The sequence below is a fragment of the Trichechus manatus genome, unplaced genomic scaffold, assembly GCF_000243295.1.
Source record: "Trichechus manatus latirostris isolate Lorelei unplaced genomic scaffold, TriManLat1.0 scaffold00207, whole genome shotgun sequence".
NCBI classification, from domain to species: domain Eukaryota; kingdom Metazoa; phylum Chordata; class Mammalia; order Sirenia; family Trichechidae; genus Trichechus; species Trichechus manatus.
Window position 1 is genome coordinate 1,358,489 of NW_004444143.1, and position 26,555 is coordinate 1,385,043.

Consider the following 26,555-nt stretch of genomic DNA (forward strand, 5'->3'; position numbering starts at 1 on the left):
GGGCACCACGGGAGCGGGAGTCCGCGGCCGGCCGGCCGGCCGTCACTCCGCCCGCCCTGAGAGTGCGGACCCCGTGTCGTGGCCGGCAGTGGGGAGAGGAGCGAGGCGCGGGGGCCTCCGGGAAGTGTAGTCCAGACGCCTCGCTCCTTCCGCCGGGACTAGCGGGGCGAAAGCCGGGGCTGTGGAGTCCCGAGCAGGGCCTGGGAGGCCGGCGCGGGGGCCGCCGGAAGGCGTGGTCCTCGCACCGACTCCTCCTGTTGCTCACTCCGGGGCAAGTGGCCCGCGCGGACTATCACTCCCAGAGTGCAGCGGACCTCCGGCTGGGAACCCCGGAGACGCCGGGAAATGAAGTTCGCCACTGCCGGAGGCGTGGGTTGGGGAGAAGCGGCGGCCGAGGGATGGTCTCCGCTCGAGACACTGCCCGGCGGCCGGTCGGCGCGGTTGTAGGGAGGTTCTGCGAGAGACCGCGCCTGGGGGGTGGGGGGTCTTGTGCTCAGGAAGAGGAGGCGGATGGCCGAAAGCAGGGCGGAGCACGCATTCCTCTGGAGCCCTGCGCCAAACGTGCCCGTGGGCCGTTGATTGCTGTAGAAGGGGCGGGTGACTTCGGATCTCACAGCCGCCCAGGGCCTGCTGCGAAGTCTGCCCGGACATCGAGCCCTCGCAGCCCACTGCCTCCGGGAGAGGATGGGACGCCCCGGGGGATGGAGAAGGTGGCCGTCGCGTTGAACAGCGGACGCACGGCCACCAGGGGCCGCTACAGGACAAGGGGCAAAATTGCCTCCCATCCCCCGCCCCGCGCGCGCACAGACTAGAGTCTGGACTCGGTTTTCTTGTCCTGACAGGAGGGCACAGGAACCGCTTTATTACGGACACGCAATCGCCAGACCCAGTACAGTTGACCTTTACTCGTGCAAACTTCACTGTCCTCACCCCACTCGGGCTCTCTGGCCCAGGCTTCTGCGACCCGCAGTCGTCCGGGAGAGGGCTCTAGGCGCCCTTCCTGCGGCGCTTCTGGAGCCACATTTGCTAGACCGCCGCCGCGGTGCCCAGTCAGGAGCCAAGCTGGCCTGCTGGCCCGCGAATCATTCTTTCATTAGAATCTAGGCTGAGGCCAAAGAAGCTGCAGACACCCTGTCAGGTGGTGGAGGAAGGGGGACTGCAGGGAGAAGGCGAGGCCCGGGATGGCCTAGAAGAGGAATAGAGGAAGGTGGAGCGAATGGTCCATCCCGGCGGGAGCTGGCTGGGCGAGTGGCCGCGCATGTGAGCCTGCATGGAGGCCAGGCTGGGGCAGCCGGCCAGGCACAGAGGGCAGCGGTAGGGCGCGGCCCCGTGCGTCCGTAGGTGCTTGGTCATGGCGGAGAAGTCCCGGGAGCGCTGAGGACAGAGGCTACAGGAGAAGGGCTTCTCGCCTAGGGCGGGCAGAGGGGGAGCCCGGTGGAGGAGGGAAGACGGGGAAAGGCCGGCCAAGCTAGGGGCACGCAGAGGGGGACTTGGGAACGGGCAGACGGGAGTTGCGAAGGAAGCAGGCAACTCACGCTGGGCTGGATGCCCATACCTGTGTGGACTCGGTAGTGTGTCTCCATCTGATGCTTGAGTGAAAACCTCTTTCCACAGACAGAGCAAGAATAGGGCCGAACCCGAGCAGGAGGGGGCGGGGAAGGATGTTGGGGAGATAGGCGGCCAGCTTTGCCATCATGACCCACACAGGTTGCAATCAAGCCTGTGGGGACAGAGGAGACTAAGCAGGGCAAGGTACGTCATCCCAGGCTGGGTCACAGGAACACCCAGGCAAAACATCAGGGGCTACAGTGGGGCTGAGGCAAAAGTGCCCCCACCCTATTCACCTGTGTGGCCCTGATCAGATGCTTCCATCTCCCCAGGGCTGAGCTGTGGGGTAGGGGGGGTGCACTGGGGAAGGGAACCTGGAGGGAGCAGGGTGAGGTGGGGGTCCAGCTCAGTATAGACTCCTGAGTCTCATCCCCAGAGGAGAGACCACGTTAGAGCACGTGTGCAGGGCAGTGAGGGGCTTACCTGGGGTGGGGCTGGAGGAGGCCAACAGGTTCTGGCTCCAGAGCCCCTTCTGGAGGTTCAGGGGCAGTGGGATCCTGGGAGGGGTGTGGGGGAAGAGTTACAGCCCTGGCAAAACCTAAGAGCCTGGCCATCCCTGGCCCCTTCTTGGGGAGAGGGGTGTCCTGGGACCTTCTGAGGGGCTGAGCGCTGAGCTTCCTGTCTCATCCCCTGCTCAGGAAATGTACAGAAGACATAAGAGGTGTGGTGCCCTTCCACCCATCACCTCTGCCTCTCCTGGGCCACTCCCTCCCGGCTTCTGAGATCTCCACTAGTCCCTTCACTCACCTCTGGTCCCGAGGCCAGACCTCCTGCCAGGCTCCAGTGATGGGGGTGCTATGGGAGAAGGGAGTGCCATATCTGGGCGGCAACAGCAGGATGCTCTGCAGGGTAGGCTGGCCCTCCCCCAACCAAGGGGCCTCAGCCCACCAGGGCCTGGGCATGACGCTGGCTTGGAGGGAACCTGGCGGGGGAAGGGGACTAGGGGACTCCCACAGACTGTCCTCAGAGCCCCCTGGGCTGTCCCTCAGCCACATGGCTCCTGGCTTCCCATCTTCTCCCCCGTGGCCAACTGAGGATTGGCCAAGTTTCTCCTTGGATCTCATCTGTTCCCCCTGACCCTCTCGCCTCGCCCCTGTCACCTCAGGGCTCTCTCCTGGTGGCCCATGCTTGTGCAGTGGCTCCTGTTCTCTCCCACCAGCTCTGAAAAACTCTTGCCTCTGTTTCTCTCCAAGGCCCCCCAGATCCTTCCCAGAATCCCTCGAGGGTTTGTCTGGCTCCTCCTGATGTTTCTTCGGCCCTGGATCCTGCTCCTTTTTAGCCCTGTCCCTTCCAGCCCTTCTGCATGCTTCTTCCAGGGCCTGGACCCCCAGGGCCCTGGCCGCCTCCTCAAGGGCTCCCAGCTCCCCAGGCTGCAGCTCCACACTCTCCCCGTAAACAAAGTGCAGAAGCTGGGCAAAGGTGGAAGGGCTGATGCCTTCTGCCAGAGCCCACCGGCCCCTGTGACCCAGATGCTGGCTCACACCTGCTAGCACCAGGCTGTGAGCGGGAAACTCCTGGCTCCCCACAGTGATCAGGGTATCACATAGTGCTGGCCGGAGCCTGGCGGCCAGCCGCACCAGCCGATCAGAGGCGTAGGGGCTGGGCAGTCTCACGGGGGGTAGGGACATTGTGCCTTGTCTGGGTACCAATCTCAGAGGTTCTGAGAGGAAGGCCACAGTGTGGGCTCCATGGTGGAAAAGGGAGGGAGGAACGGCATATTCTCAAGCCTGTGGAGGTGAGGGGAGAAAGAGTGAGTTGCTGGTCCTGGATCAGAGCTCTGTCCTGAAATGGACCAAATAAAGTAGCCCAAGAGAGGACCTGAGCTTATCCAGAATCATAACGGGTGGCGAGGTGGGGGAATGGAAATTAGGCCAAATTTAGACTTAAAGAGCAAGGATCAGGCAATTCACAAAAATACCAAGTAGTTGATTTAAGGCTCTAGTGTATGTGGGGTCTGCCAATTGACAATCTGGCTTAATGGACAGCAGACATTGATGTTTCTGCTTCTTCAAGTCCCTCTGCAAGGAAAGACCTCTGAGCATACCAGGCTTTCCTCATTCCAGACCAAGCGATCATCACAAAACCCAGTCAGCCCTGGCATTTAGGGAGGGAGCAAGAGAGAGCTTCGCAGGCGGAGCTTGGAAAGCTGGTGTGTTCACCTTCCACGGGCCCGTCCAGTGGTGCTGAGGCTACTGAGAAGCCAAGAGGGCAGCAAGACAAGGGCCATGGCTGCAGGAGGGCAGGCTAGAAGCCATCCGTCAGTCGCTCATCCCCCTCAGGCTGAAGCGTCTAGAATGCATCTTCAGAGCAGGAACTGGATAGGACCAAAAACTCCCATCCAGTGAGTTAAGAGAGCAGGTGCAGAGAAGCCACAGGAGAGAAAGCTCCTGATCCAAGGATGGAGAAAGGTTTTGGAGAAGGCTTTGACCCCTGAGGAAGTGAGAGAAAGCGAAATGGAAACTGTACAGAGGGAGGCTGTTTGCTCTCAAGATTAGGATACGAAGATGGTCTAATTCTGTGTTCATGAGCCAGAAAGTGAATAGAAAGACAGAACCCAGCAAAGCACGAGTTTCTCACAAATCAAAACCACACTGGCTTTCAATAAGAGCACTAGGAACCCAGATACAAAGAGAAATAGAACCAAAGTGTCTCAATACCCAACAGCCGCATTCCTAGGGGCAGGCTCACCGTGAGCAAGGACCCTTGTGGGAAGGAGGGCTACTACCTGGACACCTCCAGAAGAGGGCTGCATGTTGGCAGGGAGGGAACAGAAGAGGCATAGTGTGGGGAGAAAGCCTCAGCTGGAGAGAAGCAACCACTCACCAGTTGTCGCTTCCTCACTGGACACCGCATGCTCTGAGCTGCTGGTCGGGCTCGGGGTGGCCCCCCCAAAGCTGGCCCCACCCCTGACCTCGCCGTCCTCCATTGGATGTCCCAAGTTTCAGTCTGCTACAGTCCCCCAAGGGGGTGTGGTTTTATACCTCTAGCTCTGCTTCACCCCTCCGGGAGAGGCCACCCTCTACTTCCAGACATCTTGCCTCCTTACCTCCTGTCTCCTGACTGCATGTGTGAACTAGAGTCCAAGAAGTGTATCAGAGGCAGCAAGGACTTTGGAGTAGTCAGACTGGCATTTGAGTCTCATCTCTGCCATTTACTAGCTGAGTCATCTTGGACAAGTTACCTCCCTGAGCCTCAGTTACCTCATCCATGAAATGGGGATAATTTCTGCTTCTGCCACTCGGAGGTGGGGGTGAAGGTGATATGACGTGGTGAATGTGAAAGCGGTTTGTAAGCGCGTAGCATCATTCAAATAGTATTCTGTTTCTCAGAGGTGCCAATAGAGCTGTTGTAGCTGGAAGCTGTTTCTACTCCTACCTCAGAAGGAAAAAGGATGGAAACAACTGGATTCCAGGGAGAGGAGGAGGGAGGCCCAAAGGTATTCCTCCTTCCTGTCCCTGACTGTCGGTGCTGGGAAGCCCTGCTTGCTCTGTAGGAACGACCCCTGTCATCTGGGCCACCATGGGGTACTGAACGTGAGTAACTCAGAGCCTCCCATCACGGTCTGGAGGGGCAACCCCAGGAAGGGCCTGCGGTGGTCTTCGAAGAGAGAAACTCCTTTTCTTGGGTTGATGACAAATGACATTTCTCTGAAATCAGGACTCAGGGTTTCTTTCACTTCCTGCCCAGAAGGTCAAAGTCCCTGGAGATTTCCCCTGTTCGTTTTAGCCCTCTTTAATCTGGGGAAGGGATGAGGTCTGAGAGACTCGAGTTTCTTTTTCTGTTTCTTATTATTCTACTATCCCTGCTCCTGTAGCAGATTTTACATTCCTTCAGTACATGCCGATAAAGCAGTTACAATGTGTGTCTGCCATATCATATGTGCCCAATAAATAATTGGAAAATAAACAAGATGTCAGGTACTGGTAGCTGTTCTGGTAACAAAAAAGACAGTCTGGTTCCCCTTCGGTTTCCACCTCAGATCCGGGTCCCCTCTTAGACTCAAATTCTGTGTCTAAGCTCCTGTGTCTCCCTTTGGCTCTAGGACCCCAAATATGCAGACCAACCTACTCTCTCCCTCTGCCTACCACGTCTTCTCTCTCCCTGTCATTCTAGCTTGGGTGTGAGCAGGTGTTAACCCTTCCTAGATAAGACGGGGTGTGCCAATGGGTGGGGCTGGTGGAGGGGCGATGGGGTGGGGAGAGGGGAAGATGAGTCAGAGCGAAAGGGAAAATGCAAATGGGCGAGCTGTATTCACCTGCTCCTCTGAACATTCAACATTTTCCACTGCTGAGCTTTCTGACTCCTCACACCACCACACCCAGGAGCACTCAGATACCCACATAAAAGACGCTTAGTCTGGACACAGAAAGCATCAATCCCTGACATGTACGCTCTCCCTCCAAAACAAATGCACGATCCTCAAAGATACAGAATGAGTGTGGAGGGCCGTGAGAGAGAAGCCCTGAGCCTAGGAGGAGAGGCAACAAAGCAGAGGTAAGGGGGTGGTCTGGAAGATCACATCCTCACCCAGCCGAGTATGGTCCCCTCACCGCCCAGCTGTAAATCATGTGCCCGTGACTCAGCTCCCCTCACCAGTGTGGTTTGCCCAATGATGATCAAGAGACTTGGAGACTCTGCTCAAAGGGCATCATCCTCTGTAAACCAAATGTAGATGACACAGGGTGTCAGGGGGCTTTAGGGAAGTCTAAGGGGGAGGAGAAGGGGCAAGGGGACTTCCCTGTCAGTGAACAAAAGCCCCCGAGAACGGGAAACCCCACTTTGCCCCCCACTTGGTGTCTAACCCACCTAAGGGTATCTCCTCAGACAGCCTCCTCAGAGGTCTCCCCAAGGCCCTCTGCACCTCAACCCTTACGTAAGTGACACTCTAGGCCCTTCTCTACCCTCCCGCCACATTCCCACAGAGCAGCCCAAACATCCTGCACTGGCAGTGATCGCAGAGGCAAATCCACCTTGACTTGGAAGGACAGGGTCACTGCTGCCTGTGGCTGGTTTTGAAAAGTCTCTCCTCTCCAGCCTCAGACGACACCTTGCCCACCTCCCACTTTCCAGACTGACGCGGCAGGGAATCGCCTGCAGTCATCCTGCCGGGATGGAGCCAGGAAACCACAGGCTATGAAGACACAAGCCTGCATCCTGGGAGAGGGGAGGCGGGCGGGAAGGATTAGGTAGGAAGAGGATTATGTGGAAAAAGCAGATATGATTTCTGCCTCTCAGTCCTTTCTAATACTCGTGCTACTGAGTAAAATTTAAAATCTGATATTTTTCGCTTTTACTGGTAGGCTTGACCAAGGGGACAGTCAGGGGAAAATTGTCAGGGGTTCAGTGCACACCCTGGCTACAAAAATAGAGCTTTCTAGAGATCCTTGCATCATAATATCTGTTATGGATTGAATTGTGTCCCCCCTCAATATATGTGTTGGAATCCTAACCTCTATACCTGTGGATTTAATCCTTTTTGAAAATAGGGTTTTCTTTGTTATGTTAATGAAGCCATACCAGTGTAGGAGATGTGTCCTAAACCTAATCACTTCTGAGTTATACCAAGCAGATTAGACAGAACCACACACCAGGGAAGACAGATGCCATGTGAGGATCGCCAAGGAACCAAGGAGTGGCCAGGGCTACTGACAAGGAAGGAATCGACACAGCTGAGACACTGATTTGGAATTTTAGCCTCCAGAACTGTTAGAAAATAAATTTCTGTTCTTTAAAGCCACCCCCTTGTGGTATTTCTGTTACAGCAGCCCTAGGAAACCAAGACACCTTTCAGGCAAACACAGCATGATGTACAAATGTCAACACAACAATACAAGTATGGATGCTCTTTAAAACATTGTCATTGAAATCAAACCATTAGGTCAATTACAGGCATGATTGTGTCCTCTGTTTATCTCACTTACTTTAAACATTGAGCCCCCAAGCTAAGCTAAACAAGATTCCATTGAGAAAAATTGATAACTTGCCACTCCCACCCCCCAGAAAATACTCTTTAGGCAAATTAAGGTGGTTAAACTCTCCACAGCATTTTATATAGATTACGCACCTAATCTACAAAGACCAATTATCCAAATCTTACATGAACTTTCAAGATGTTCATTCCTTCAAGTTAAGTACATCCAACATATACCCTCAAATCTATGCTCTACATGGCTGTAACCAGATACAGGTATACCCAGGTGAGCTGTTTTTGTGGACTTGCACACCTTGCGTGGAATAAGTGGAAAATGAACTAGACTAAAAGTCAGAGAACTTAGGCTCCACTGCATCTGCACAGTAGACGGCCTTTTTCTCCAGTTCTGATATGGGGCTAACTCTTCCAAGACCCCCAATTTCCTCACAGGGGCTATTTTCAAGAAAAGTACCAAATACCAGTACTGCCTTAAAGCTGGGCAGAGGACCCCACTGGCCTCCTCTGGCTGTGTCCCTCCCTATTGGCTGAGGAGTCCGAAGGCCTCTAGGAAGTGCCCACCTGGAGCCTCTGCTCCTCACTTCTAGAACATGCTGTGGGAACCCACAACCCTGGACTTCCCAGCCCAAATGGCTCCCAGCCCTACTTCCAGGGCCTGCCCAGGCCTCCAACCCAGGTCTATGCTCGTAAGAGTAGACCACACAATTGATGTGCCACCTCGGGGCCTGCATGCGAGAGGTGAGGGTGTAGACTGAGCTTGGACATGCAGGCTAGTCTGTGAGCTATCCCAAAGTGTGGGCCAATGCTCTGTGTGGGAAGAAAAGAGACAATCTCCATTTGGAGTCTTGCCCAGGCCCCATAAATAAGACAGGAGTCTGCTGTATTCCAGTGGTTCTTAACCTCTTCGGGGGTCACCATACTTTTGAGAATGAAAGCCATGGAACGAACCTTTACCTCAGAAAATTGTTGCTGCCCGTACCATTTTGCGTACAAATGACAAGGGATTCACAGATTGGTCTGAAGTCTATCCTCAGGTTAAACACTCTTCTCTTACCCTTGCGGCCCCTTTTGTGTCCCTAAAATGCACACATGCCTACAATTTCACTTATGATTTCCAGGAGCTCACAGATCCTTGAAGTCTATTCACAGACCGCCACCTCCCCCTAACCCATTCCCCCACTAACAGTTTAAGAATTCTGGGTGTACATGAAAATACTCTAAGCTTGAATACCATGTAGAGCTTGAAGAGCTAAGTGGAGTTAGAGATCAACACCCTGCCCCACGAGTACAAAAAGATCTCCAGTAAGGACAACCTGGGACATGTCACACATGTCTTCTGGTACTCCAGCACAACATCCATCTGCTCCACGCACCTTCCGGGAATAATCAGAGAGGACTTGGGGAAGAGGTCAGCACAGGGACTGAAAGGCCGCAGATGCAACCCAGTCCCGGTTCTGTCTTGAGCCACCACAAGGCAATATTCCATGAAGGTCAGACATCCTGGCTGGGGGAGGGGGAGGAAGAATTACAGCCTTCAGAGACCCCCTCCTCAGAGATTCCCTCCCCAGAACCTCTGGAGCACCAGTGATGTAACCTCCTGGCCACACCATCCAACCTGGACCCAGTACTGCAAAACCTGCCAGGAGCACGTCACCCTGGAGTTCAGGGACCCCCAAAACCTTGCAGCTACACGTTCCCAGCACAGCCTGGAAACAATGACCCTTGACAACTTCCCATTGGCCTTTTGACCTCACCAACACTCACTCCCAGCCCAGGCTGGGTCCAAAGTGCACATTAGTTTCACTGCTTGGCCAGTAACTCCCTATAACCTCCTGACAGCCACAGCCTTCTCTCCCTAGTCACCACAGCCAGTCTTTCCAGAGGCCCCAGACTACCTCTCACAGTCCAGAGGTCATATCTCTTGGCCAGAGACCCAGCACAGTGCTCTAAGGGTGTCCAACGGCCCCAGCACACACTTCCAACTCCGGCTGGCCCCAGGGACCATGGCCCAACTCGGAAAACATGCTGGTCTGGCAGCCACACAGCCTGGGCCCAAGGTCCCCAGAGCCCCCACTTTCAGCGTCTCCAGGGCAGTGGGAACCCTCAGGGTCTAAAGCCTTCAGCCTTCACTTCCTGACCCCCACAGGCAACTCAAGGCCTCATACACACATCAGCTCCACCTGGGCCAAACCCAAACAAGAGTAAGAAAAACCATGGCACTCACCGGCTTAGCCCCCGTTCCTCCTCCCCGCTCGGACTCATACACTCAGAGCAGAGCAACCGAGTGGCCGTTATAAACTGGGGCCCCGCGTGAGCCCGGGAGCTCGAGGCCCAGCGCGTGCACTGCGCCTGGACCACAAGGCGGACGCTGATTGGCTGCAGCGCCGCCACCCTCTCCGGGGGGCCCAGGCCCACTGAGCACGCTCAGGAGCCAACTGCACCTCGGACAGCGCCACATCCTCCCCTGCGCCTCCCGCTGGGCTGGCGCTGTGGGGCCAGGCCCTGAGTCGGCTTGCCCCGAGGGCTTAGGCTTCAGGCCTCTAACACTGACAACTCATCCCTTTCCAGTCGGCCCCCAGTGCTGATTGGCTGTGGAATTTGCCCTTTCCTGCCCTTTCTGTGAAAAGACTGCGTCCTGAATCTCCTTCTGATTGAAGTTGGTAGGCGTCTTAGAGTCGTTCTCACTCATAACGACCCCGTGTACAACAGAACGAAACACAGCCGGGTCCTGCGCCCTCCTCACAGTCACTCTTACGCTTGAGCCCATTGTTGCAGCCACTCTGTCAATCCATCTTGTAAAGGGTCTTCCTCTTTTTTGCTGACCCTCCACTTTACCAATCATGATGTCCTTCCCCAGGGACGGATCCCTCCTGATAACATGTTCAAGGTATGTGAGATGTAATCTCATCATCCTTGCTTCTAAGGAGCATTCTGGTTGTACTTCTTCCAAAACAGATTTGTTCGTTCTTCTGGCAGTCCATGGTATATTAGATATTCTTCGCCAACACCATAATTCAAAGGCATCAATTCTTCTTTGGTCGTCCTTATCCATTGTCCAGCTTCTGCATGCATATAAGGCGATTGAAAATACTATGGCTTGGGTCAGGTGCAACTTAGTCTTTAAGATGACATCTTTTTTATTTTTTTTTCTGCCTGATTAGCCCTGGAGACTTCCTTTGCAAATGCTCAGGGTTGCCATCACCAGGGCCTGACTACCCAATAAGCAAGGTACACACGGGCCCAATGGTGCTTTCCCATCAATCTGCAGTGCACAATTTCACCTGTCCCCCACCGTGTCAAGGACGTGGGGAAACCCACGTGAAATTGCTCACCACAGATTAGCAAGTAAATACAATGAAGCCTGTGTGTACCTTGCTTAATGCAAACTGGTGCACACCGTGCTTACTGGTTAACCTGCCCCTGAGTCCATCACCTTTCTTACCTCTGCCTCATCACCTTGAATAACTAGCGCTGCAAACCCTTTCGCCCCTTTACAATCTCTGGAGAAATTCGGAATACACTCGATAGTACACAACACCAGACTGCCGCCACACCCAGTCCAACCCAAAAAGCCAAACCCATTGCCATCCAGTCGATTCTGACTCATAGCGACCCCAGAGGGAAGAGTAGAACTGCCCCATAGGGTTTCCAAGAAGCGGCTGGTGGATTCAAACTGCCAAAAAGTTAGCCGCGAAACACTCAATCACTGTGTCACCAGCACTCTGCCGCCACACTCAGGGGCGGGTTAACCAGTACGCACGCTGTGCGCCAGTTTGCACCGAGCAAGGTACACATAGGCTTAATGAAGTATTTATTTGCTAATCTGTGGTGAGCAATTTGACACGGCTGTCACCACATCTTTGACGTGGTACGGGAACAGGTGAAACTGTGCACTGCAGATCGGTGGGAAGGCACAACTGGGCCCCTGCATACTTGGCTTAGTGGGTATTTCGGCCCTGGGCCACCTGATTTTGGCTGGGAGGCGCTCAAGAGCCAGCCAAGCTTTCAGGTACCTGTGGACGGCTCCCTTTTCCCGCCTCTTGCCCTGCCCCACCGCTGATTGGCTGCAGAACTCACTCCCCAACTCACCCGAGAGTGTGCAGGGGAGCGGGGACGGCACCATGGGGGCGGTGCCTTCACCTGTGATTGGCCTAGAGGCTCGCGCTCCAAATTCTGATACCTTGACTACGCTGAGCCAGGTTAACTGCGTATCTCACATACCCCCCCCCCCCACCACACATTAGAGAGAAAGAGTCAGTGGGCTTTCCGCCTGCAGGGTTTTGGTGCTGACAGGCCGCGAGCTCGCAGCACGCCCCCTTCTACGCCCGCGCTGGGTGGGCGCACAGGTCGACGAAGGCGCCTTTGCTGATAGTCTCCGGTTGCTCGCGGAAGCATCCCCTCTCCCACCAGGCCCACTGCGGTCGCACCGTTGATTGGCTGGCACTACTGCGCTTAAAGTAGTGCTCTCTCGGACACAGCCAATAAGGCGCGAGGGCGTTTCCAGGAGGCGGGCGTGCTCCGCCGCTGCCGCTTCTGATTGGTCCTGGGGTCTGCCTCTTCGTCTTTGATTGACGGCAGGGCGGGGTGCAGAGCGTCCCCCAACGGTTTCAGGAGGCAGTTAGGATTCCCTGCCTTTGCTTCAGTTCAGCTCCCGGCCTCCGCCGAGAGTTGTCGGGCGCGTCCTTCCAGCGACTGGCTGAGGAGCTGGGGCGGGAGGGAGGGCGCGAGGTCCTTCTCAGGAGGGCGCGACGTGCAGGAGCCTGGGACGGCGGCCCAAGCGTTAATCCTTACCGAGACAGCCTGGGACAAGTTCCCGGCCCGAGCGGGAGCAAAACTCTCAAACAGCAGGGGAAAGACTAGCGCTGTAGTAGTAGTCACAACAACCAAAACAAACAAACAAACAAACAAAAAAAACCCGTTGTTCTGGAGTCGCTTCCGACTCATAACGACCCTATAGGACAGGATAGAACTGGCCCATAGGGTTTCCAAGGCTGTAATCAAACGCATTGCGTTGGGCAAATCTGCTGCAAAAGACCTTTAAAGTGTTGAACAGCAAAGATGTCACTTTGAAGACTAAGGTGCACCTGACTTGAGCCATGGTATTTTCAGTCGCCTTATATGCATGTGAAAGCTGGGCAGTGAATAAGGAAGGCCAAAAAGAAATTGATGTCTTTGAATTACAGTGTTGGTGAAGAATATTGAATATATCATAGACTGCCAGAAGAATGGACAAGCCTGTCTTGGAAGAAGTACAGCAAGAGTGCTCCTTAGAAGGGAGGTTGGTGAGACTTGTCTCAGGTACTTTGGACATATTATCAGGAGGGACTAGTCCCTGGAGAAGGACATCATGCTTGGTAAGGTAGAGGGTTATCGAAAAAGAGGAAGACCCTCAACGGGTTGGATTGACACAGTGGCTGAAATGATGGGCTCAGACATAGCAACAATTGTGAGGATGGTGCAGGACCGGGCCGTGTTTTGTTCTGTTGTACATAGGGTGGCTATGAGTTGGAACCGACTAAGTAGCACCTAACAATAAGTGCTCTGAAAAAAAGACTCAAGATAGATACTCTGAGAATATAAAGTAGGACTGTGACCAGGTCAGGGTTTCAAGAAAGGCTTCCTGGAGGCAGTGATGCTTGCACTAAGACCTGAAGGGTAAGTGTCTTAGTTATCTACTGCTGCTATAACAGAAATACCACAGGTGAAAAGAAAGCCCTTGTCTCTTTTCAGCCTCTGTTTCTTGGATCCTTGGAGATCTCATGTGGCGTGGCATCTATCTTCTCCATCTGTGCTCGCTGCTCCACTTGCTTAACTACTCTTTTGTATCTCAAAAGAGATTAGTTACACATCCTGCACTAATACTTCCTAATTGACATAACAAAAAAATTCCCAAATGGTATTATAACCACTATAGTGCTTAAGATTTATAACACATATTTTCTGGGGACACCACCAGACTAGGGAGAGGGAACAGTCTTCCAGGGAGCAGAAAAGTAGCTTCCGGAGCTAGGGGCAGGAAGAGTGTGGCCCAAAACGCGAGTGTGGCTGGAGCAGAGAAAGCAAAGTGAGGGGATGTAGGGGAAAGCAGGTGAGAGTGAGGCCGGAGGGGCTGGCAGGTGTTGGCCTAGTAGGCCACGGTCAGGAGTTTTGGTGTTATCCTTAAAGCCAAACAAAGCCATGGAAGGAGGTGTTTATTTTTTCCAGAGAATAGTTTAATGAACCCCCATGTGTCCATTGCCCAGATGCAACAGTTATCAGCAGTCCGCCTTTCTTGCTTCATTGATATGCCCTCAACTTTTTTTAGGTTTTTCTCTTTGAACAAATTCTACTTAAAAATGAAAGCTATTGGGACAAAAATGTTGAGAAGGGGAAAATACACAAACATAATGTGGCTTTAGTAGGAGAATGAGGTATGTACATACTTGGCTTTATCTAGTGGTAATTTATGCTTTTTGTGAGATATTTTGAAAATACCTGAAAAAAATCTTCAACAGAATTCATATTTTTATTCTGACATTTCCAGCATTTTAAAGGAGTGTTTTCACAAGATTAAATTTGACTGGGGTTTGAACACTCACTCTGCTTAAGGATTTATATGGCAAACATCCTGTATGTAAGTACTTGCATGTTGTTATGGATTGAACTATGTCCCCCCAAAATGTATGTTGTACACCCTAACCTCTGTGCCTGTGGTTATAATCCCATCTGGGAATGGATTGTCTTGTTATGTTAATGAGACAGGATTAATGTAGGGTTTATCTTGAGTCAATCTCTTTTGAGATATAAAAGAGATTAAACAAGCCATCAGAGAAGAGATGGGGTAAGATAGATGTCAAGACACATGGAAATGTCCAAGGAAACAGGAAGCAGAAGCTGAAGAGTTAAGGACCTTCCTCCAGAGCTGACAGAGAGCGAAAGTCTTCCCATAGAGCTGGCACTCTGAATTCGACTTCTAGCCTTCTAAATTGTGAGAAAATAAATTTCTGTTTGTTAAAGCCATCCACTTGTGGTATTTCTGTTATAGCAACACTAGATAACTAAGACATAATTTGGTATCGAGAGTGGGGTGCTGCTCTAACAAATACCTACAATGTAGAAGTGGCTTTGGAATTGGGTAATGGGTGTAGACTGGAAGAGTTTTAAGGTGCCTAATAATAAAAGCCTAGTTTGCCTTGAAGAGACTTTTGGTAGAATTATAGATGTCAAAGGCAATTCTGGTGAGGACTCAGAAGGAAGTGAGGAGAGCTATAGAGAAAGTCTCCATTGTCTTAAAGAATACATATGACGCCAGCAACAGAATGCTGCTAGAGCTGTGGATGTTAAATGTTCCTCTGATGAGGCTTTAAAAGAAAATGATAAACATGTGATCGGACAATGAAGGAAGGGCGATGCTTTTTATGCAGTGGCAAAGAACTTGTCTGAATTATGTTTAAATGTTTGGTGGAAGGTAGAACTTGTAAGTGATGAACTTGGATACCTGGCTGATGAGATTTCTAAGTAAGATCCTAAAAAGGCCACATAGTTTCTCCTTGAAGCTTGTAGTAAAATTCAAGAGGAAAGAGATGGACTTAAAAATGAACTGTGCAAAAGGAAATCAGAACTTAAAGATTTGGAAAATTCTGTTGTACAAACTAAGGACATGTGTCCTAGAATTTTCACCAAGGATGTGGCTACACAATCTTTTGTTAAAGAGGTTAAGCCTATGATCTAACCAACCGTAACAGCAGAAAACCCATCAGCTTAGACTGAAGTGGTCAGAGACAGGACAAAAGGAAATAAAACTGTCTGCCTCAAGGATATGAACAGGTACTTTGCCAAAGAAGACATTCAGGCGGCTAACAGACACATGAGGAAATGCTCATGATCATTAGCCATTAGAGAAATGCAAATCAAACCTACAATGAGATACCATCTCACCCCAACAAGGCTAGCATTAATCCAAAAAACACAACATAATAAATGTTGGAAAGGTTGTGAAGAGACTGGAACACTTATACACTGTTGGTGGGAGTGTAAAATGGTACAACCACTTTGGAAACCGATCTGACGCTTCTTTAAAAAGCTAGGAATAGAAGTACCATACGATCCAGCAATCCTGCTCCTTGGAATATATCCCGGAGAATTAAGATTGTCATACGAATAGATATATGCACACCCATGTTCATTGCAGCACTGTTCACGATAGCAAGAAGATGGAAACAACCTAAGTGTCCATCAGCAGACAAATGGATAAACAAATTATGGTATATTCACACAATGGAATACTATGCAATGATAAAGAACAGCAATGAATCCGTGAAACATAACATGGAGGAATCTCAAAGGTATTGTGCTGAGTGAATTTAGTTAGTTGCAAAAGGACAAATATTGTATAAGACCACTATTATAAGAACTCAAGAAAAGGCTTAAACACAGAAGAAAACATTCTTTGATGGTTATGAATGTGGGGAGGGAGGGATATGGGTATTCACTAACTAGAAAGTAGACAAGAATTATCTTAGGCGAAGGGAAGGACAGCACACACTACAGGGGAAGTCAGCACAACTGGACTAAACCAAAGCTAAGAAGTTTCCTGAATACAACCAAACACTTTGAGGGACAGAGTAGCAGGGGCAGGGGTCTGGGGACCATGGTTTCAAGGGACATCTAGGTTAATTGTCGTAACAAAATTTATTAAGAAAATGTTCTGCATCCCACTTTGGTGAGTGGTGTCTGGGGTCTTAAAAGCTATTGAGAGGCCATCTAAGATGCATCAATTGGTCCCAAGCCACCTGGAGTAAAGGAGAATGAAGAACACCATAGACACAAGGAAAGTATTAGCCCAAGAGACAGAAAGGGCCACATAAATCAGAGACTTCATCAGCCTGACACCAGAACTGGATGGTGCCCGACTACCACAATGACCGCCCTGACCGGGAACACAACAGAGAGTCCCTGACAAAGCAGGAGAAAAGTGGGGTGCAGAATTCAAATTCTAGTAAAAAGACCAGACTTAATGGTTTGATTGAGACTAGAGGGACTCTGGAAGACAAGGCCCCTAGATTCTCTGTTAGCCCCAAACTAAAACCATTCCTGAGGCCAACTCTTAAGACAAAGTTTAGACTGGGCTATAGGACATAAAGTGATACTTGTGAAGAATGTGCTTCTTAGCTCAAGTACATCCATGAGACTAAATGGGCAGCTCTGTCCAGAGGCGAGATGAGAAAGCAGAGAGGATCAGGAGCTGGTTAAATGGACACAGGAAATCCAAGGTGGAAAGGAAGAGTGTGCTGTCACAGTATAGGGAGAGCAACTAGGGTCATATAACAACATATATATAAATTTTTGTATGAGAGACTAACTTGAATTGTAAACTTTCACTTAAAGCACAATAATAAAAATAAATAAATAAAATTCATGAAAACTCTGCCTCATGGAATTCTACAGGCAGGAAACAGGCCAAAGGAGCTACATCTGTTGTCCTCCAAGAAAAGGACCATCCCTGGAGCAGTTCGGAGATCAGCAGAAATGTTGGCAGGAGCATGGGAAGCAGGGCCTACTGAGTGTCATAAGGCAGGGCCACGGTATCCTGGATCTCAAAGTGGGGGCCATAGCCTCCTAGGTTTCAAAGAGTCAGATCTTCACCAGCTGGGTTCTTCAGTGTGGGGCTGCCATTCATGAGTGCCAGGGCGATGGAGCCACTCCCCAAAGCTGAGGGAGTGGGGCTGTCATGCCCAAGAGGCAGAAGAATGGGGCCTGCCGGGGCCAAGGGGGTAGGGATGCCACTCAGATAGACTAGGAGAATGGAGTCACCCAAAGATGAGGAAGCAGATCTACCTTTCCAGTGGGCCTGGAAGGCAGAGCTGAAGCCAAGGCATGAGGGGCCTCCATGCAGTATCCAGAGAGCATGGCCAACACTCAGAGTCTGGAGGGCAGGACCATTGCCTAGGTGATCTCAGAGAACAGAGGATTATGTATTTTCAACCCTTGAGAGCTCATGTAAATTGTTCTGCTGGGTTTTGGACTTGCTTTGTGCCCCTTATCCCTTCTTTCCCTCCAATTTCTCCTATTTGTAATGGAAATGTCTACCTTGTGCCTGTTCCATGATTGTACTTTAGAAACAGATAACTTGTAGTCTAGATTTCACAGGTGTGACCATTAAGGTTGTGGGTCAACTTGGCTGGGGCATGATTCTCAGTGGTTTGGCAGTTATGATGTAGTTTGCCAGTTGCGTAATGATGTAATCACTTCCATGATGAGATCTGATATAATGTGATTACTTCCAAGATGGGATCTGCTGTGAGTAGCCAATCAGCTGAAAGGAAGTTTCCTTAGGGTTGTGGCCTGCATCCAGTATAGGTGGATTTTCTGGCAAGGTTTGTGGGCTTTTGCTCAATCTGATTCTGCAGCTAGCTCCTGTTCATCTGTCCTCCAGTTTTTGGGACTTGAGCTAGCAGCTTATCTGCCTACCGTGGGATTCATCAGCCTCTGCAGTCTGTGAGCCAGTGGCTTGCCAACTTACCTGCTCATCTTGGGATTTATCTGCCTCCACAGCCTATGAACTAGAGGCCTGTTGTCTGACCCACAGAGCCATAAATTTGGACGTGCACAGCAGCACTCCATCATTCAATGGAAGTGGTATATAGGAGATGGGGCCTGAGCAGGACCTGGAGGCACAAGTAAGTCACATGAGGAAGTGGCCCAGATGCCCATGGTCTCCACTCCTGTCACATTACCTTCTATCTCCCAGTCTGCACCTGTGGCCTCATGGGGAGTTCCTTATGATTAGTTGACTGTGAACAGATGTCTCTTCACAATACGCAGGCACACTGGAAAGTGGACAGCAGCAGCACTACAGCCCCTTTCTGGGACCTCCCTGAAGGACAGTGGGGAAGGGAAATCCTCCCAATGGGCAGAACTCCGAGCAGTGCACCTGGTTGTTCATTTTGCTTGGAAGGAGAAGTAGACAGACGTGCGATTGTGTATTGATTCATGGGCTGTGGCCAGTGGTTTGGCTGGATGGTCAGGGACTTGGAAGGAACATGATTGGAAAATTGGAGACAAGGAGGTATGGGGAAGAGGTATGTGGACAGACCTCTCTGAATGGGCCAAAGAAGTGAAGATATTTGTGTCTCATGGGAATGCTCATCAAAGGGTGACCTCAGCAGAGGATGATTTTAACAATCAAGTGGCTAGGATGACGTGTTCCGTGGAAACCAGTCACTCTCTTTCCCCATCCACTCCCGTCATTGCCCAATGGGCTCATGAACAAAGTGGCCATGTTGTCAGGGATGGAAGTAATGCATGGGCTTAGCAACGTGGATTTCCACTCACTAAGGCCGCCTTGGCTACAGCTACTACTGAGGGCACAATCTACCAGCAGCGGAGACCAACACTGAGTCCCCGATATGGCATCATTCCTCAAGGTGATCAGCCAGCAACCTGGTGGTAGGTTGATTACATTGGACTGCTTCCATCATGGGAAGGGCAGTGTTTTGTTTTTACCGGAATAGGCATTTACTCTGGATGTGAATTTGCCTTCCCTGCATGTAATGCCTCTGCCAAAACTACCATCCCTGGACTTACAGAATGCCTTATCCATCGTCATAGTATCCACACAACATTGCCTTGGGTTAAGGGACTCACTTCAGAGCAAAGGAAGTGTGGCAATGGGCTCATGGAATTCACTAGTCTTACCATATTCCCCATGGTAAGAAGCAGCTGGCTTGATAGAACGATGGGATGGCCTTCTAAAGACACAGTTACAGTGCCAGCTAGGTGGCAATACCTTGGAGGGTTGGGGCAGTGTTCTCCAGGAGGCTATATATGCTCTAAATCAGCATGCAATATATGGTGCTGTTTCTCCCATAGCTAAGATTCATGGTTCCAGGAATTAAGTGGTGGAAATGGGAGTGGCACCACTCACTATTACCCCTAGTGACCCACTTGCAAAATTTTTGCTTCCTCTCCCACCATCCTATGCTCTGCGGGTCTGGAGGTCTTAGTTCCAAAGGGAGGAATGCTCCCACTTGGAGACGCATCAGTGATTCCATTGAACTGGAAGCTAAGAATGACACCTGGCCACCTTGGGCTCCTTATGCCTCTGGATCAACCAAGAAGGGAGTTACCGTATTGACTGGTGTGATTACCTGATTACCAAGAGGAAATCGGATTGATATTACGTAATGGAAGTAAAGAAGAGTATGTCCGGAATGCAGGAGATCCCTTAGGGTGTCTCTTAGTACTACCGTGCCCTGTGATTAAAGTCAATGGAAAACTACAGCAACCCAATTCTGACATGACTACTAATGGCCCAGACCCTTCAGGAATGAAGGTGTGAGTCACCCCACCAGGCAAAGAACCACGACCAGCTGAGGTGCTTGCTGAGGGTAAAGGGAATATAGAATGGGTGGTGGAAGAAGGTAGTTCTAAATACCAGTTACGACCACGTGACCAGTTGCAGAAACAAGGACTGTAATTATTAGGAGTATTTCTTACTCTTATGTGTGTGTCAAATATTTTTGTTTCCTTCACTTTTAAAATATAAGATGTAAACAGGGCTAGTACGTTTTCAGTTGTACACGTTAGTTGTATCATGTTAGGCGCAAGTATAACTTTCTAATTGTCTTTATTCAAAGATTATGTATGGTTTAAGGAGATGTGTACAGATGCGAAGCTGACAAGGGGTGGGCTGTGATTGTTAAGGTTGTCTGTCAACTTGGCTAGGTCATGATTCTCAGTGATTTGGCAGTTATGATGTAGCTTGGCAGTTGTATAATGATGTCATCACCTCCATGATGAGATCTGATATAATGTTATCACCTTCATGATGGGATCTGCTGTGAGTAGGTGATTAGTTGAAAGGGAGTTTCCTTGGGGATGTGGCCTGCATCAACATAGGTAGACTTACCTATATATATAGGCTTATAGGCTTTTGCTCCTACAGCTGGCTCTTTTTCATCTGACTCTGGTTCTTGGGACTTGAGCTACCAGCTTACCTGCTGAACCTGGGATTTGTCTGCCTCCACAGTCTGAGCCAGAGCCCTGTTTTCTGACCTTATGATCTTGGGTTGGCCAGCCCCTGCAGCTACATGAGTCAGAAGAAGCCTCTAGCTTGACCCACTGACTTGGGACTTTCCAGCTTCTACAACCGTGTGAGCCATTTCCTTGATATAAATCTCTCTCTATATATATACATATATATACACACACAAACACATATGTGTGTGTGTGTGTGTGTGTGTGTGTGTGTGTATAAGCTTCACTGGTTTTGCTTCTCTAGAAAGGTTATGATCAAGAACCAATGGTACTGAAGGAAGAAGTCCAAGCTGCACTGGATCCATTGGTGCAAAACAAGCCTCCAGGAATTGATGGAATACCAACTGAGATGATTCAACAAGTGGATGAAGTACTGGCATGCTCAGTCGTCTATGCCAAAAAATTTAGAAGACAGCTACCTGGCCAACCGACTGGAAGAGATCCATGTTTATGCCTATTACAAAGAAAGGTGATCTAACCAAATGTGGAAATTAACGAGCGATATCATTAATATCACATGCAAGTAAATTTTTGCTGAAGATCATTCAGAAGTGTCTGGAACAGTACATCAACTGCCAGAAATTCAAGCCAGATTCAGAAGAGGATGTGGAAAGAGAGAGATCATTGCTGATGTCAGATGGATCCTGGCTGAAAGCAGAGAATACCAGAAAGATGTTTATCTGTTCTTTATTGACTATGCAGAAGCATTCAACTGTGTGGAGCATAACAAATTATGGATGAGATTGCAAAGAATGGGAATTCCAGAACACTTAATTGTGCTCCTGAGGAGCCTGTACACAGACCAAGAGGCAGTCGTTCAGACAGAACAAGGGGATACTGCATGGTTTAAAGTCAGGAAAGGCGTGCGTCAGGGTTATATCCTTTCACCATACTTATTCAATCTGTATGCTGAGCAAATAATCCAAGAAGCTGGACTATATAAAGAACATGGCATCAGGATTGGAGAAAGAGTCATTAATAACTTGAGATATGCAGATGACACAACCTTGTTTGCTGAAAGGGAAGAGGACTTGAAGCACTTATGATGAAGATCAGAGACTACAGCCTTCAGTATGGATTACACCTCAACATAAAGAAAACAAAAATCCTCACAACTGGCCAATTAGCAACATCATGATAAACAGAGAAAAGAAGGAGGTTGTCAAGAATTTCCTTTTACTTGGATCCACACACAATCAGCACTCATGGAAGCAGTAGTCAAGAAATCAAAAGATGCGTTGCATTGGGCAAATCTGCTGCAAAAGACCTCTTTAAAGTGCTGAAAGGCAAAGATGTCATCTTGAAGACTAAGGTGTGCCTGACCCAAGCCATGGTATTTTCAGTCTTGTCATATGCATGCAAAAGTTGGGCAATGAATAAGGAAGACCGAATAAGAATTGATGCCTTTGAATTATGGTGTTGGTGAAGAATATTGAATACACCGTGGACTGCCAGAAGAATGGACAAATCTGTCTTAGACGAAATTCAGCCAGAATGCTCCTTAGAAGCAAGGATGTCGAGACTTCATGCCACGTACTTTGGACATGTTATCAGGAGGGACCAGTCCCTGGAGAAGGACATCATGGTTGATAAAGTAGAAGGTCAGCAAAAAAGAGGAGGACCCTTAACAAGATGAATTGACGCAGTGGCTGCAACAATGGGTTCAAGCATAATAACGATTGTGAGGGTGCTGCAGGATCTGGCAGTGTTTTGTTCTGTTGTACATAGAGTACTATGAGTCAGAACCGACTCGACAGCACCTAACGACAACAGAAAACCCAGCCTAAGACAAAAGGTTAATAGATGAAGAAGAATTTTGCCCCAGGATGGAATATGCCTAAAGTCTCACTCATACTTGATTGAGATGATTCAGAAGATGAGATTTTGGACATGAATTTTCTTTAAGACTTTTGGGGTGATGTGACAGAGTGAATGTGTTTTGCATGTCGCAAGGACAAGAATTTTGGGGGGCCAAAGGGTGGAAGGTTGTGGGTTAAATTTTGTCCCCAAAAAATATGTATTGTAAATTCTAACCTCTGTGCTTGTGATTATACTCCCATTTGGGAATGGATTGTCTTCATTGTAGTAATGAGACAGGATTATATAACTAGATAATTAAGATGCTTGTTCGCAAAATGTTTTGCTATTAAAGCAAAAAGTGTATGACATGAATCACAGTGGCTGTTAACACCCTTCCTTCCTGATCAGAAAATTTGCCTTTACTAAAGAAAAGATTTGGTGTCGTGGCAGGAAAATGTACCCAAAACTCATTGTGGCTTTGGTCTGGTTGGTCATTTTCTTGAGGAAGGTCAGGGAAGTCTAGGAGCAGCATTTGTGCCTCATGCTTGCCAGTCTCCAGAAGGTGTCAGTGACTGCACCCATTATTTCTAGATCCATCCTCTGCAACTCTTGGTGGTATCTCACTTGGCGTCAGGCAATGATGTGATCAACAGATGCAACATTCGGCCTTTCAATTTGATTTTAGGTGTTCTTTTTGTATGACAAGAGGAACTTGAACACCAGGAACATTGTTTTGATCATTTTTCCAGCAGGACTAGAAGTGGCTGTCTGAAAAGACCATTTTCCCAACCTTTTACTTTTTAAGGCCCAGGGCATGAGAAGGCATTTAAGGGAATCATCATGTCTTCAATAGATGTCTTACTTTTTTTTTGGTATTAGCTTTTTTTAAAAATATAATTTATTTTATTTTTGTTGTTGTTGAGAATATATACAACAGAACATACACCAGTTCAACAATTTCCACATATACAATTCAGTGACACTGATTTCTTTCTTTGAGTTGTGCAACCATTCTCACCCTCTTTTTCCAAGTTGGTCCTCCCCCATTAACATAAACTCTCTGCCCACTAAGGTTCCTATCTAATCTTTCGAGTTGCTGTTGTCAATTTGATCCCATAAAGGTAGCTCTTAAAAGAGCACAATGCTCAAGGCAGACATTTTTCACTAGTTAAGCTAAACTATTGTTGGGTTTTCAGAAGACTTCAGGGAATATTTTTGCTTTAAAGTTTAAAGATTATCTCAGGGCAGCAGTTTCAGGGGTTCATTCAGCCTTCATGGCTCCAGAAAAGTCTGGACTCGATAAGAATTTGCAATTCTGCTCTGCATTTTCTCTCTTTATCAGGATTCTTCTATAGAATCTTTGATTAAAATGTTCAGTAATGGTAGCTGGGCATCATTCAGTTCTCTGGTCTCATGGCAAAGGAGGCAGTTGTTCTTGGGGGCGATTAGCCACACATTCCATTTCCTCCTCCTATTCCTGACTCTCCTTCTTCCTCTGTTCCTCCAGGCAAATAGAGACCAACCGTTGTGTCTTGGATGGCCGCTTGCAAGCTTTCAAGACCCCAGCCACTATGCAATGAACTAGGAGGTAAAACAGAGGCCCTAAACATATTATTAGGCCAATGAAACCATGACCCTAAACCTCCAAATCAAAGAACCAAATCTCAGGTTTTTGGTTGTACATAAGCAGCCCCAGTAGCTACTCTTTTTTTTTTTTTTGTCGTTGTTGTAAATATATCACACAACTTTTGCCAATTCAACTTTTTAGAGGTGTACAACTTACGGACAGCAATTACATTAATTGGCTGTGCAACCCTACCTTTAATCAATGCGATTTTTCCATCACTGTAAACTGAAAGTCAGTACTCCATAAGCAATAACCCCTTCTTTCCCCTCCCTCTAGCCTCTGGTCACCAGTAATAAACTTTAGTCTCTATATGCCTGTATATAAGTGAGGTCACATGATATTCAGTCTTTTGTGATTGACTTATTTCACTCAGCATGTCTTCCAGCTCCGTCCATACCGCAGTATGTACCGAGATTTCATTTGTCTTCCTGGCTGAGTATCTTACTTGAGTCTGAAACATGAATTTAGAAAAAGCATTGTCTCCTTAATCTTGTGTGACGTCTGAAATTCTGAAAAAGGTACCAATTCATAGGACAGCTCTTCGGTTTCTGGAGGACTGGCTCATGGTCCAGGCTTCTGTTGACACTGTTTCTTATGTGGCTTCTTCCCTTGAACTGCAGGCCACTGGAGGAAATCACAACTGTGGAACGCTCTCAGACGGAGGCATCTTTTCCTCGTCCTGGATTCCCTATGTGGTGGATTGTTTGTAAAATTGGCCTCCCTAATTCTCTTCCCTGTCTGCACGCCCTTCAGTAGCCGGTCACCTTCCACATTAACTGTGGACTTAGCCATGTGACTTGCTTTGACCAATGGAACAATAGCAAATGTGACAAAAGCAGACTTAAAAAGTGCTTTACACTTTGGGGATGTGTCTTCTCTGGCTGTTCTTGGGATCCCTATGAGCACTGCCATGTAACTAAGCCTGGGCAAGCCTGCTGTTGGTAAAGTAGAGGGTCAGCAAAAAAGAGGAAGACCCTCAACACTATGGACTGACGCAGTGGCTGCAACAATGGGCTCAAGCATAACAAGGACTGTGAGGATGGTGTAGGACCGTGCAACGTTTCCTTCTTTTGCACATAAGGTTGCTGTGAGTCGGAGCTGACTCGACAGAACCTAACAGCGTAACAACAGTCTGCTGTAGACATATGGCCCAGTCGGAGCCATCACCCCAGCCACCTACACCAACTGTCAGCTAGCACCAACTGGCATACATGTGAGGCTGCCCCAGACCAATCAGCCCCTAGTCTCCCTACTAGCTGACTGCAGCATGAGTGACCCAGGTGAGACCAGCAGAAGAACTGCCCAGCTGAGCTCAGCCCAAATGATCCCACGGAATCAGGAGCAAAGAACATAATCATTATTTTAAGCCACTGTGTTTTGAGGTGGTTAACAAAAACTCACTGATATACCCTGGACCAGAGTAGTTTCTAGGCTTTATTGCCTGCCTTTACTCTGATATTTGTTCTGATATTTGTTGAAAACTTTCCTCAGTTTATAGTCTTGCTTCCTTAATCTTCTGAATGAATTTTTAATGAAAGGAACTGTAATACCGGGAGTCTTCTTTTGATCATTTTTCCAGCAGCACTGGAAGGGGCTCTCCAAAAACCATTTTCTTGTCCCTTTACTTTTCTGGTTTGCATCTTTCTATTTCCATTTGTGTGGAGCCCTGGTGGCACAGTGGTTAAGTGATATGGCTGCTAACCAAAAGGTGGGCAGTTCGAATCCACCAACTGCTCCTTGGAAACTCTATGGGGTAGTTCTACTCTGTCCTGTAAGGTTGCCATGGGTTGGAATTGACTAGATGGCAATGGGTATTTCCATTTGTAGAGCAGCTGAGAAGGCCGTCAATTCAGTGAGAAATAGTGATTTTATTTCACGTTTCCAATAGATCTCCTGCTTGGATTAAGCAGCGCACCCCTAGCTGGGCTCAAGAAGATGTTAGAGGCCACTGACTACAATGTAGTGAAGAATAATAGATGCCTCCCGATCACAGCCCGGTAGGAACAAGAACAGAGCACTGGAATCAGGAAGAGAAAACCCTTCCTCCTGCAGTGTCCCTCCAGCGCCCTCTACTGACAAAGTCTAACCTTGTGCCAGCTGATAAATGTTGGAACAGAGAGGTAATAAATTGATAACTGGCACAAGGTGAGTGATAGGGACCTCTGATATTAATAAAAACGACAGTGATGGTAATGAATAACATTGAATTCTAAGTGATTTTGTGTCATTTATCACCTAGTCATGGGGAGGAAGGTTGATGGGGAGAGGGAGCAGTGGCCCTTTCTGCCCCCAGCGTCTGTTCACCCTTTGCTTGATCGAGCCCTATGCCAGTTCTGGGGAACCAATCACTCCCTGATCCCAGGCTGGGCCCTTGGGATGGCGCAGATTTCATCCCTGCTCCAAGGGCAAGTATGTGCCTGTCTTAGTTATCTAGTGCTGCTATAACAGAAATACCACAAGGGGATGGCTTTAACAAACAGAAATTTATTCTCCCACAGTCTAGGAGGCTAGAAGTCCAAATTCAGGATGCCAGCTCCAGGGGAAGTCTTTTTCTCTCTGTTGGATCTGGGGGAA

General features: G+C 49.0%; 1 protein-coding gene across 1 annotated transcript; it reads right to left on the minus strand.

The window, feature by feature from the left end:
• Positions 1 to 944: 944 nt before the first annotated feature.
• Positions 945 to 3,236, minus strand: ZBTB32 (zinc finger and BTB domain containing 32). Its single transcript, XM_004388108.2, has 5 exons — positions 2,356 to 3,236; positions 2,032 to 2,105; positions 1,845 to 1,922; positions 1,556 to 1,720; positions 945 to 1,409 (listed from the first exon to the last, which is right to left on the minus strand). Exons 1-5 carry the CDS (start codon positions 3,234 to 3,236, stop codon positions 1,135 to 1,137), a joined length of 1,473 nt encoding a protein of 490 aa, XP_004388165.1. The 3' UTR covers positions 945 to 1,134.
• Positions 3,237 to 26,555: the final 23,319 nt, after the last annotated feature.

Excerpts from the sequence above, each read along its gene's own strand:
- ZBTB32 (XM_004388108.2), bottom strand. The coding sequence starts at position 3,236 with ATGTCCCTACCCCCCGTGAGACTGCCCAGCCCCTACGCCTCTGATCGG. Across the intron at positions 2,106-2,355 it reads GTCTGGCCTCGGGACCAGAG|GATCCCACTGCCCCTGAACC; the intron begins GTGAGTGAAGGG and ends CACCCCTCCCAG. Across the intron at positions 1,721-1,844 it reads ATCTGATCAGGGCCACACAG|GCTTGATTGCAACCTGTGTG; the intron begins GTGAATAGGGTG and ends CTGTCCCCACAG.